Source organism: Herpailurus yagouaroundi, unplaced genomic scaffold (genome assembly GCF_014898765.1).
Source record: "Herpailurus yagouaroundi ecotype Mexico unplaced genomic scaffold, PumYag 181, whole genome shotgun sequence".
NCBI lineage: Eukaryota > Metazoa > Chordata > Mammalia > Carnivora > Felidae > Herpailurus > Herpailurus yagouaroundi.
The window spans coordinates 15,287,694-15,299,910 of NW_024412412.1; the positions used below are offsets into that span (position 1 = coordinate 15,287,694).

The following is a 12,217-nucleotide window of genomic DNA, read 5'->3' on the forward strand; positions in this document are numbered from 1 at the left end:
TTCCTTTTTTGCGGGGGAGAAAAAAAACCAGGGGGGGGGGGGGAGGTGGGCAGAGAGAGAGGGAGACCAAGGATCTGAAGGGGCTCCATGCTGACAGCAGAGAACCTGGTGTGGGGCTTGAACTCACAAACTATGAGATCATGACCTGAGTCGAAGTCAGAAGCTTAACCGGCTGGGCCACCCAGGCGCCCCCCTAAATCATTAATTACATCAAAAATATATTATGCTAAAATTCAAGATACTGCCATTTTGCCACAACATCAGAAATCTATAGTAAGTCTCTTCTTCCTTTAGAAGAGATGTATGAATGGGAAAAGGGTAACACAGTCAAGATGGTCTTGGGTATGGTAAGAGACCTTCTGTACCAATTTTAACAGCAAACTGGCTTTAACACATACAGTAAGTACAGAAGAGTAAAACAGAGAATTCCTACAATGATAATGATGAGTTAGCATGACAGGCTGGCTCCTTTCCCTGAGATCAACCCCTTAAGAACCCCAGAGCGAAAATCCCCTCTCAAAATGGGTTGAGCTGTGAAAATCCCCGAGGGGAGAGGAAGAGGTGTTTAGAATGTGTGGTGGCTGTGACCCAGGGCAGGAAAGGAGCTGTCAAGGTTGTCTCCTGCTTCTTCCCCCGCATGATTCTCACAAGCCGCGCTTCCCTAACTGCTGCAGCCAATCAGACCGCTGTCTGCGTCTTGCGAGAGTCAAACCTGGGCTGTGCTTGTGGGGCCTGGAGAGAAACAAGGACTAAGTGGGCAGCTGCCTCCTCCGCCTTCCCCCACCAAACCCCCAGGGCTGGAAAATGATGGTGTAAGGAGCGTATCTGCTCTTAACACTACTTTGTCTGGAGGGCAAGGCTAAGTCCTGACCTGACAGGTTACTTTGTGGGATAAGTGACTGAGGCTTCCCACCTAGGCCTCATCTACCCCCATCCCTTGCACTCCCAGGAACCCAGGGATCAAGACTCGGTCTTCCCTTATACACACTGTCTGACAAGGAAGCTGACTGGCGCAGGGGTAACTAAGCTCACAGGCTGGGGAATGACACACTGGAGGAACACGACTGTGTCAGAGAAAACAAACTATCAGATCAGAAATTGTAACAGAAGCAGGTATTTCATAACAGATGACTCAGTAATTTGACTTTAGCCTAATAAATATTCTAAAGAAGACAGCAGCAACATAAGACATAAAAGAGAACCAAATAGAAATGTTAGTTAAAAACTCATGGCTAAATTTAAGAACTCAGTAGCTGGGATAAATAGCATAATGGATATATCACAGAAATAAGTTAGCAAATTTCTAGTTTCAGGATTGAGGAAATCTAGAAAAAGCAAAGGGCAGGATAGAATAAAGGACAAAAATATATTTTAGAATTAAAAAAAGAAGGACCTTAGATCCAAAAGGTCAGGCCCCATATAGTGAAATTTAAGAATATCAAAGACCAAATATTCTAAAAGCTTATAGAGAGAAAGAACACAGCACATATAAATAAGACTTCGACAAACACCAAATTTTCCAAACCAACACTAGAAGACGAAGGAATAGTACTCCAGAGTATTTAAGGAAATTATTTAGAACCTAGAATAGTATATCCAGCTAAACAGTCTTTCAAGTTCAAAGTCACGACCAAAATAATCAGAAGGATTTAGAAATTTTACAACATAAAAGTTGTAACACCTAAAAGTGCTGGGTGAAGCACTTAACTAAGAGACATATCCAGAGGTTGTTACAAGAAATATATAAAATAAAGGTGATCAGATAAATACCTTAATAAAGTTTATTATCTTAAAAACGGAAAGAGAAAACATTTGTATATCTTACCCCAGAATTAAAAATCTCTATGTATTATAAATATGATGGATTTTTGGGTAGGGGAAGGGAGAGGTGAAAGTTTTTATTAGTGAGGAGTTAAAAATTCTATTTTTAACAAAAGTTAGAATTAAAAACCTCAAAAAGGAGAAAAAAATCTAAGAAATCAAAATAATAGATCAACACATTCTTCTAAATGTATTGATAATTATAATACATGTAAATGGATTGAAGTCAACAAAGATAGACACACTGGATTTAAAGCTTAATATTTCTTATTAAAAATTTTTTAAGGTCAGACAAAGGCTATGCAAATTCTGGCAAATGCCAGCAAAAGAAATCCAGTGACACAATAGTAGTATCAGATAAACTAGATTTTAAGCCAAAAAAACAAAAAAAACAAAAAACATTTTTAGGAATGGAGAGGGTACTAGAGAAGTATAAAATGTTTCATCTATGAGACAGAGCAATTTTAAACACGATGTCCTAACAAAATAGTCTCTAAGTATATATAGCATAAATTGATTAAAAGAATCAAGAAAAATATTCATTCTACACAGATCCAATAATTAGAGAGTCTACATAAACCCATGAATTAGAGTCCCCAGATTTTGTGCTAGGCCATGAAGAAAGCCTCAAAATTACAAAAAATATCACCAATCAAATTTTCCCACAACATATTTAAGATGTAAGATAAATACAAAGAAGTCACATATTTGGGCGTATAAAAACATACTACTAAATAATTCATAGGATTAAAGAAAAAATTATAACGGAAATGTAAATATATGTAAAATTACACGATGATGAAAATACGAGGTGTCAAAAGCCATGGGATGAGCACAAGTCGTGCTTTAAGGACAATGTATGAGGTGCATGTATCACAACATCAGAAGACTTACTTATACTCTAGGATGGTTTTCTCAAATGCAGACAAAACAACATCTAATTCCATGAGATCACTGGCTTTCTTTCCTTTTAGACACCAAATATGAACACAGTCGGACGTATCTAGAATATTAAGAAAAGTCAATTTAATATACTGATTATCAATCTTTTGGCTCTAGGTCCAGGGTTCTGAAAGCCCCCAACAAAAAAAACTGTCCTACCCAATTGCCAAAAATAGCTTCAGCTGAAGAGGCACATAAGGGGAGGCATGACTCACTTCCTATCCTGGTGCAGAGTCTCACAGATCCTGTCTACACTGTCACTCTACCTGCTGTCTCCTTATTTCTACTGAAAGAGTCTGAAGTACTGCTGACTCTTAACTACTTCGTTGTACCTTTTATGTAACAGTCTGTTGTTACCCAACACTACTGGTAATAGAGCTCTTTTTGGTTACCTGTGATTCCTTAATTTTAATCTACCTAATAGGCCACTTCTAGCACACGTAACGATCACTCGATGTGATTTAGTCTCAGTAGTGTATTGTAAGACATTAAGTTCTGGTACATCTGTGGATGAAAGGTCATGCGTTCGTTAAGATGGAATTGTAGAATACTTAAACATATGATCCCATTTTGGGTGAGAAAGTGCGGTAAAAGGCTTGAAGAGTAGAGAGCAAACAAAAAGCATGGCGGCTCTTTTTGGGTTATGGGTGATTTTTATCTTCCTTTCCATACTTTCCAAATTTTCTAAACATAAAGGACTTCTCCTTTAAAGAACTGTAGGAGAGGGACAAAATGGTTTTCCACCCATTTTTCAATAAACTTTTATTTGTATCGATAAAAAAGTACAGAGTCAATCTCAAAAAAGTTATGCTGACTAGAAAAAGTCTATACAGAAGAGTATATGCTACATGATGTATCAAAAGAATATAGACTGTGTGATGAAAAATTAAGGTGATAAAAGGAGGTATAACAGTAAAATCTAGGTGTATAAATACATACCGTAAGATTCTTTCACCTTGGCTGTAGGTTGAAAATTTTCAAGATAGATGTTGGAAAAAATCAGTTACTACAAAGTCTCATATTTTCAGCTTTTTAAAGTAGCAATTTTATTGACTTACAATTTACTATTTTAACAACAAAAAATAGGTTTTTAAAATGAAATTCTTGAATGACTGACAAAGTATAAAACACTATTCTGTACCTGAGTCTATGGCTTCACTTCTTGATTTCTTCCTTTTGCCGGGAAACATCTTCTTTTTCTGAGTTTTCTACAATAAAAAAAAAAAGCAAAGATTTTTATTTAAAAATTTTCCTTCTCTTAAAACATCCGTATTATAACAACAGTATCAAACACTCTCCATTCTAGCTATTACTCTCATTTAGTTCTAAGTGGTTCATTATGTATACTGGCTAAATTAACATAAAAGAGACCCTGGAAAAATTAAACTGTCTCAACACAAAAAGTAAATATAGCTCTTCATTGGCTTTTAACAACGATCGGCTTGGAGGTAGCTGAACTTTTCTTACTTAAGGTAATGTACTGCGTGGAGGCCGGCTGATCTCACTCCAAGCCGGGATGAAGTATCGGCTTCCGAACTAGCTCTCTTGCCACAACCAACCACGGAGTGGGGGTGGGGATGAGGCGACTTGATTCAGGTGCTGGAGAGCGGTCACCCAGGACTGGAAGACCGGGACCCCGTGAACTCCCAGTTCCCCACCCCGCCCGCGCCAGCGGGCAATTTCGACAGCAGCACAACAAGCTAAATTCAAACAGAGCACGTAGTCCCACTCTGCTGAGGCAGCAGAGACCAGACTGGAGCAGGTGAAGCACTTGGAACCGGAGCTCAGAGGGAGCACAGAAGTCCAGGTGCGTGTTCCCTGCGGTCCCGGAGTCCTCCGCATGCGCAGAATGAGACTATGTCAAGCTTACTAGAAAGCAGCCGGCATGGGATTCAGAACACAACAGGTAATAGGGGACAAGCCACTGGGGGGAAATTACATGCAGAAAATGCAGAGATCTCATTAAACCTCATTAAAACCTATCTATCCAGGGGCGCCTGGGTGGCGCAGTCGGTTAAGCGTCCGACTTCAGCCAGGTCACGATCTCGCGGTCAGGGAGTTCGAGCCCCGCGTCGGGCTCTGGGCTGATGGCTCAGAGCCTGGAGCCTGTTTCCGATTCTGTGTCTCCCTCTCTCTCTGCCCCTCCCCCGTTCATGCTCTGTCTCTCTCTGTCCCAAAAATAAATAAACGTTGAAAAAAAAAATTAAAAAAAAAAACAACAAAAAAACCCTATCTATCCAGTTGAGCTGGGAGGAAGACTGCAACTTGGGGCCACAAGGATACTCTAGAGCGTGCAAGCCTCAACAGGGCAATAGTTTTCCTAAGGAGCAAAAATGGGATTCTTCAGGAGAGGATGCAGAAACAATTCTTAGGTATTAAAATGGTCTGTGACTCTCCAAAGGGCCCCACTTCATAAAGAGTAATACAGTATATTTTGGTATTAAAATTTAATTGGGGGAGGGAGTGGTTAGCAGAGAAAGTGTCTAAAAGGCTTTTTAGTCAGGACAATAATGAAAAGGATTGAGAAACACTACCCTAGAGGAAGGCCTACCCTGGACCCACCCTCACAAACCCTAAACCCAACGTCTGACCAGATTCACTAGAAAGACACATTGTAGGCTCTCAGCAGAATTGGAAGATGATCCTCAATGATCTGGGGTTGTAACTCCTTCCCCTTGAATGTGGGGGGCACCTGAAGACAGGATGGGATAGTTGCTCCCTGGATGAGGTCACCTTACAGAAGACTCCACTGTAGCTGACTGGAGAAAATCCTCTGGCTCTGAAGATGTTTGCCGCCATACTGTGAGAGAGCCGCATGACTAAGACCTAAGGAGGACTCCCAGCTTCCCCCACGGAGAAGCCAAGAACCTCAGGTCTACAAAGGCAAGGACTCAAATTCTACCAACAATCGGAACGATCCTAGATGAGAACTAGGTGACTCAGATCAGATTTCTGTCCTGGAGAGCACCTTGATTTCAGCCTCGTGGGACCCTACGTAGAGAATCTGGCTAAGGCTGGCCTAGATCGGACCTATAGAAACTGTGAGATGTAAATATACATGAAGTCACTGAGTTTGTGGGAGGTAATTTATTATGCAGCAACTGAACACTAATACAGAGGTTGAGTCCCAGTGAGTTAGAGCTGCTTGAAAAATCCCTTAGGCTTTTTGCAAATTGACCCTAACCAAAGATAAAACAAAGCTTTCAGAAGCTAAAGATGATCAGCCAATAAACAGGCTACCAATGAGAATAAAAACTCAACATTCGTAAGAGAATTCAGAGTCTCAACAGCCTGTCAACAATTTCCAATACAAAATTTAAAAGTACTAAAATACAAATGTTACACAAAAAAATGTGACCCATAGAAAAAGCAAAAAAAAAAAAAAACATACTCAAGAGAAACCGACCCCAAGTTAGCCCAGAACAAAGACTTTAAAGCAGCTATCATAAATATGTCTCAAATGGGGCTCCTGGGTTAAGGATCCGACTCTTGATTTCGGCTCAGATCATGATCTCTTGGTTCGTGAGTTTGAGCCCTGAGTCAGGCTCTGTGACAGCGTGGAGCCTGCTTGGGATTCTCTCTCTCTCTGCCCTTCCTCTGCTTGCACTCTCTTGCTCTTGCTCTCTCTAAATAAATAAACAAACTTAAAAAAAAAAAAAGTCCCCAAAAGTAAAGAAAATGATGGCTTAATGATAGCAGAAAAAGAGAAACTACATTAAAAACAAAAATAAGCTAAATGGAAATTCTAGAACCAAAGAGCACAAAACTAAGAAGTCATTGAATAGTGTTTTAGTTTTCTGTAGCTGTTGTAATAAATTGCCACAACTTGATGCCTTAAAACAGAAATGTATTCTCTCACGGTTCTGGGGGACAGAAGTCTGAAATCAGTTTCAATGGGCCAAAATCAAGGTGTTGGTAAGACAGCATTCCCTCCAGGGACCTGCCCGGAGGGGGGGCTGGCGGTTGGTAAATCTATTCTTTGTTTCGTCCAGCTTTTGTGGCTCTGGCATTCCTCAGCTTGTAGTCACATCACTTCAATCACCTTCTCCATCTTCACATCATCTTCTCCTGTGTGTGTAATCTCCCTCTGCCTCTAAGGATACTTGTGATGACACTCTTGGGCCTGAGCATGGACACATCTGTAGGGGGCACCATTCACTAATTGGGGGCTTAACTGCAGGTTTTAGATGGCAAAAGACTGGTCAGTAAAATTGAAAACAAAGTGATAAACATTTACCGAATTTGCAAATCAGAGAGAAAAAGTCTGGGGGAAAAAAAAAATCAGAGCATCTCAGGAACCTGTGGGACAATACTAAAATATACATAATAAGAATTCCAAAAGAAGAGTCAGAACGGGATAGAAAAATTAAATTTTGAGGGGCGCCTGGGTGGTGCAGTCGGTTAAGCGTCCGACTTCAGCCAGGTCACGATCTCGCGGTCCATGAGTTCGAGCCCCGCGTCAGGCTCTGGGCTGATGGCTCAGAGCCTGGAGCCTGTTTCCGATTCTGTGTCTCCCTCTCTCTCTGCCCCTCCCCTGTTCATGCTCTGTCTTTCTCTGTCCCAAAAATAAATAAACGTTGAAAAAAAAAATTAAAAAAAAAAAGAAAACTTAAATTTTGAGAAAAAAAAAATGACTGGAATTTTCCAACTTCTAGATCCAAGAAGCTCAGTAAACCCTAAAGCAAGATAAAACCATACTTAAGCACATCATAGTTAAAATGCCAAGAAACAAAAAAGATAAACAGGAAAATCTTGACAGCAGCCAGAGGAAAGGGACAGAGTCAATATACAAATAAACATGGGAACAATGACCCATGTCACGGCCTTCTCCCAGAAACAAGAGACACCACAGAACAACACAGACACCTAATTAAAGAGTGGAGGGGATAAAAATGTCAACCCAGAATTCTGCATCCAATGAATCCATCCTTTAAAAACAGGGGTGAGGGCGCCTGGGTGGCTCAGTCGGTTAAGCAGGCCGACTTCGGCTCAGGCCATGATCTCGCGGTCCGTGAGTTCGAGCCCCACGTCGGGCTCTGTGCTGACGGCTCAGAGCCTGGAGCCTGTTTCAGATTCTGTGTCTCCCTCTCTCTGACCCTCCCCCGTTCACGCTCTGTCTCTCTCGGTCTCAAAAATAAATAAACGTTAAAAAAAAAAAAAGTAGACATTTAAAAAAAATAAAAAATAAATAAAAAATAAATAAATAAAAACGGGGTGAATAAAGACACTTTCAGATCAAGAAAATGAGAGAATTTGTTGCCAGCAGACCTGCACTAAAGGGTTGCTACAGGATGTTCTTTAGGCTGTAGAGAAAAGGTATTAGAAGGACACGTAGATCTATAGGAATGAGAAAAGACAACTGGAAAAGAAAAATCAGTGGGTAACCATAAAAACTAGATATTTTTTCCTTTTCATAATTTCCTTAAGAAATAGCTGTTTCAAGCAAAAATGACAATATCGTAAGGTTAGGTTTACAACGTATGTAGAAGTAAAACATGTGACAAAAACAGCACAGAGGATGACGGATGGATAAATGGAATAATATTGTTATGTAATTAGATTCATGTAGTGGGAAATGGTGAACTGTCAGGAAGCAGGATGTATGGTAGGAAGTGGTAACATACTGATTCTAAGTGGACTTTGCCAATTGAAGGATGCAAAGTTTTTAGTTTTATGTTTATCAATTTTTGAGAGACAGACAGAGTGTAAGCAGAGGAGGGGCAGAGAGAGTGGGACACAGAATCCGAAGCAGGCACCAGGCTCTGAGCTGTCAGCACAGAGCTCGATGTGGGGTTCGAACTCACAAACCGTGAGATCATGACCTGGGCCGAAGTCAGAGGCTCAACCCACGGAGCCACCCAGGTACCCCAGACGGATACAAATTTTTAAACCCAGACGCAACCACTTAAAAAAAAAAAATACTCTTAAAAAAATTAAGAGGCATAGGGCGCCTGGGTGGCTCAACTGGTTAAGCATCCGACTTCGGCTCAGGTCATGACCTCACGGCTCGTGAGCTGCAGCCCCCGCATCGGGCTCTGTGCTGACAACGTGGAGCCTACTTCAGATCCTCTGTTTCCCTCTCTCCCTGCCTCTCCCTCCCCGTCTCTCTCAAAAATAAATAAACATTAATAAAAAAAAAATTAAGAGGATAACTGAGAAGTCAATAGAGGAGAGAAAATGGAATACCAAAATATATTCAGTTAATCCAAAATTAGCAACAGAAAGAAAAAAAACAAAGGGAAAATGGAAAACAGTAATAAGATGGTAGACTTGAACTTGATTATACTTAGAAATTACATCAAAAGTAAATGGGCTTGGGTGGCCATTTACTGCGTGGCTCAGTCGGGTGAGTGTTGGACTCCTGATTTTGGACTCCCTCTGCCCCTCCTCCACTTGTCTGTACACATGCCCGAGCTTTCTCTCAAAAAAAAAAAAAAAAAAGCTGAACTCATAGACACAGACAGAAATGGTGGTTACTAGGAGCTGGGGGAAATGGGGAGGTGTTGGCCCAAAGATCCAATTATAAGACGAATAAGTTCTGGGAATGGAATGTCCAACAGAGTGATTATAATTAACGATACTGTATTATATACTTGAAAGCTGCCAACAGAATAGATCTTAAATGTTCTTCACTTCCAAAAAGAAATGATAATTATGTGAAGTGATAGGGATATTAACGAATACCACTGTGGTTAATTTTGCAATATATAATTGTATCAAACCAACACCTTAAACTTACACAATGTTATATATCTATTATATCTCAACAAAACTGGAAAAAATAAACAGGTTGTAAACAAATGGGCGAAAAGAGATATACCGTGCAAAGTGAGCATAAGAAAGCTGCTGGGTTATATGAATATCGAACACTATGTATTTCAAGACAAAAAAATATTATAAGAAAATTACAAGGAGACCTTTCCTAATGATAACAGAACATAATGAGAACAGCCACTCATCAAGAACATAGAACGTTAAGTAAGCATGCAATTAAAAACATAGCTTCTGTACTTGAGATAACAGTATTATGTCAAGGTTAATTTCCTGGTTTTAATCACCGCACTTTGGTTATGTAAAATCTAAGAATTAGATTAAGATGGGGGAAAAATGTGTGGGAACTTCCTGAACTATCTGTGCAACTATAAGTCTAAAATTGACAAAACCAAGAACAAAGCTACAAAATTCACAATGCAAAACTTCAGAGAACTAAAGAGAATCCGCAAAACTGGGATATTAACAAACACCTAAAACATCTCCTTTGTAATCAAGTAGACTATCCCCGCACCATAAAAAGACTCTATGGAGACATAATATCTGAACGCATGTCCATCAACTTGACCTGAGAGGACATTCACAGAAAACCTCCAACAACTGCCAACTCAAATTCACGTGGGATATTCACCAGACAGACCAGAAAGAGGCAGATCAACATGAATACGCTTCTGTTTGCGTAGAAAGGGGACAGTAAGAGAAAATAGATCCCTCTTTGTTTATTTGAGCAGAAGGAAACTCAGGAAGAGAACACAGAAACCAGCCGAAATGTTACCTGTTCAGTGGGGGAGGAAGACCGAAAGTGGAGAATGAGGCAGCAGGAACACAATATACTTAGAATTCTTTTTGAACGTGAATGAGAATTATTCAAAGCATTAAGCCAAATGGATAAAATGACATATCAAGAGCTTGTCCCAAAGATAACATATGCCACGAATTTAAAACAGAGTGTTTAGGACCCGGAAATCTTATCTTAGCAATGTTTTTCTACGGAAATGATCGAGGGTGTACACAAAGATTTAGCTAGGAAGAAATTCATGAATGAAAGCACCTGAAAATTTTTGATTGCAACCATTCATTCGTAAGAGATTAAACTGTGGCACATTCATGAAGGAAATGTCGTGCACTTGTGAAAATGGCATCCCAGAACACCAAGTGACCAGGTCGGTCCACTCAGGGGGAGGAAAAAGCTCCGTTAAGGGACTGAGGCGCACAGATCAAAGAGCACGCATCTTTTACGGGGATGGGATCGTGGGTGATCTCATCCTCCTTTCTACACCTTCTGAATTTTCTAAAATAAACATTTTTATAACAAAAATATATATTAGCTTTTTAAAGAATCAAAGGAAAGAGAGGAAATGCTTTATTTTCCTCCTCAACATTTTTCAGTCAGTTTTTCTCCCCAATGGGGATGACAGACGCGCTCTTACCGACCGACTTTCTGTTGCCAGGGTCTCTTTTTCAACACCAGACGTGGCACTAAGGGGTCCTACTCTTTTAGGAGTGGTGGACTCAGCTGGTTTCTCTGGAAGTTCCGAAGATATACGCGGTGTATCTGAAACAGGTTCACGTTGTTCTGTACTCATTTTCTCTGCTGGTTTAACTTTCCTTCTTATATCACCTTCTTCGGGGCTTTCAGATTCATTGCTAATGGGCTTGATTTTTCTTGCTGGCTATGCCAAGAAATCAGCATTACTGGTTTAGAAAACACAAATGCTTACCATCCTTCCTGTAATAGTAGACAGCCTTAAAATCCACATTTCTCATTTCCCACCCTCAAGCCTGAACATAATAGGAAGATGGCAACAAAATTAGTGGGTAAGTGGGGAAACCCAGATTTAAAGGCTCCATGTGAACACTCCAAGTTCACTCTGCCTCTGTAGATCCCGAACTAAACACAGGAATGCTGTGAAAACTGACAGGGTACATGCCGGTTTGAGACCTATGTAATGAAAAGCACTTAAGACATAAAAACACATTTCCCTTTTTACTCTAAAAGTATCTTCTGAAACGTAATATTCTTCCTCTGCGTAAAATGTGCACATTTTCTCTGCTTGCCTCCAATCGAGATAGGATATGAAATATGTTGTAAAAGATAGAAGAGAACATTCCTACACACCTTTTTTGCACTCATTTCTACAGACGTGTCTTCACTTGCTTCGATTTCGTAAGTGTCTGACCTGTGCGAAAGAATAAACCATCAACATCTTACACTTCCTTCATTTTTATTCACATGCTGCATAGAGGTTGCTCATCCAATATGAAAACAAGCTCAATTTAGTGAGATTTCTCACATGTCCAGGATTTATGGGTCACCTCCCACTTCTTCCGACACCCAGGGCAGCCAAGCGTGTGGACCAACATGTGGTCCTGTTACTGCACCACATGACATGTGGTCATGTCTAAGAAATGCCCTTTCCCTGGCGTTCCCACTCCCAGGTACATGGGCCACCAGTTGAACTAAAAGCTAATCCACAGACGCTAGACCTATCATTAGGGGATATAAAAAGGAATACCCTTTTTTTCTTTGAAACGGAAAAAAAAAATAATCCTAAACTTCTGATGAGATGAGAATTCATTTTTTCATTCAATTCAACATTCATTTAATACCAACTTCAAAATGCAAAGCGTAGTGAATAAAATTACTTTAAAAATGAGAGCCTTCACGGGCGCCTGGGTGGCT

At 40.2% G+C, this 12,217-nt stretch overlaps 1 protein-coding gene across 3 annotated transcripts in view; it reads right to left on the reverse strand.

The window, feature by feature from the left end:
* The window catches only part of CENPU (centromere protein U), a 41,587-nt gene that overhangs the window by 13,974 nt on the left and 15,396 nt on the right, over positions 1-12,217 (reverse strand). For all 3 annotated transcript variants that reach the window (XM_040489917.1, XM_040489918.1, XM_040489919.1), the window contains 4 exons: positions 11,654-11,714; positions 10,965-11,207; positions 3,905-3,971; positions 2,716-2,824 (listed from right to left, as the gene is read on the reverse strand). In XM_040489917.1, coding sequence (XP_040345851.1) covers positions 2,716-2,824; positions 3,905-3,971; positions 10,965-11,207; positions 11,654-11,714 — 480 coding nt within the window. The remainder of the gene's footprint in view (positions 1-2,715; positions 2,825-3,904; positions 3,972-10,964; positions 11,208-11,653; positions 11,715-12,217) is intronic.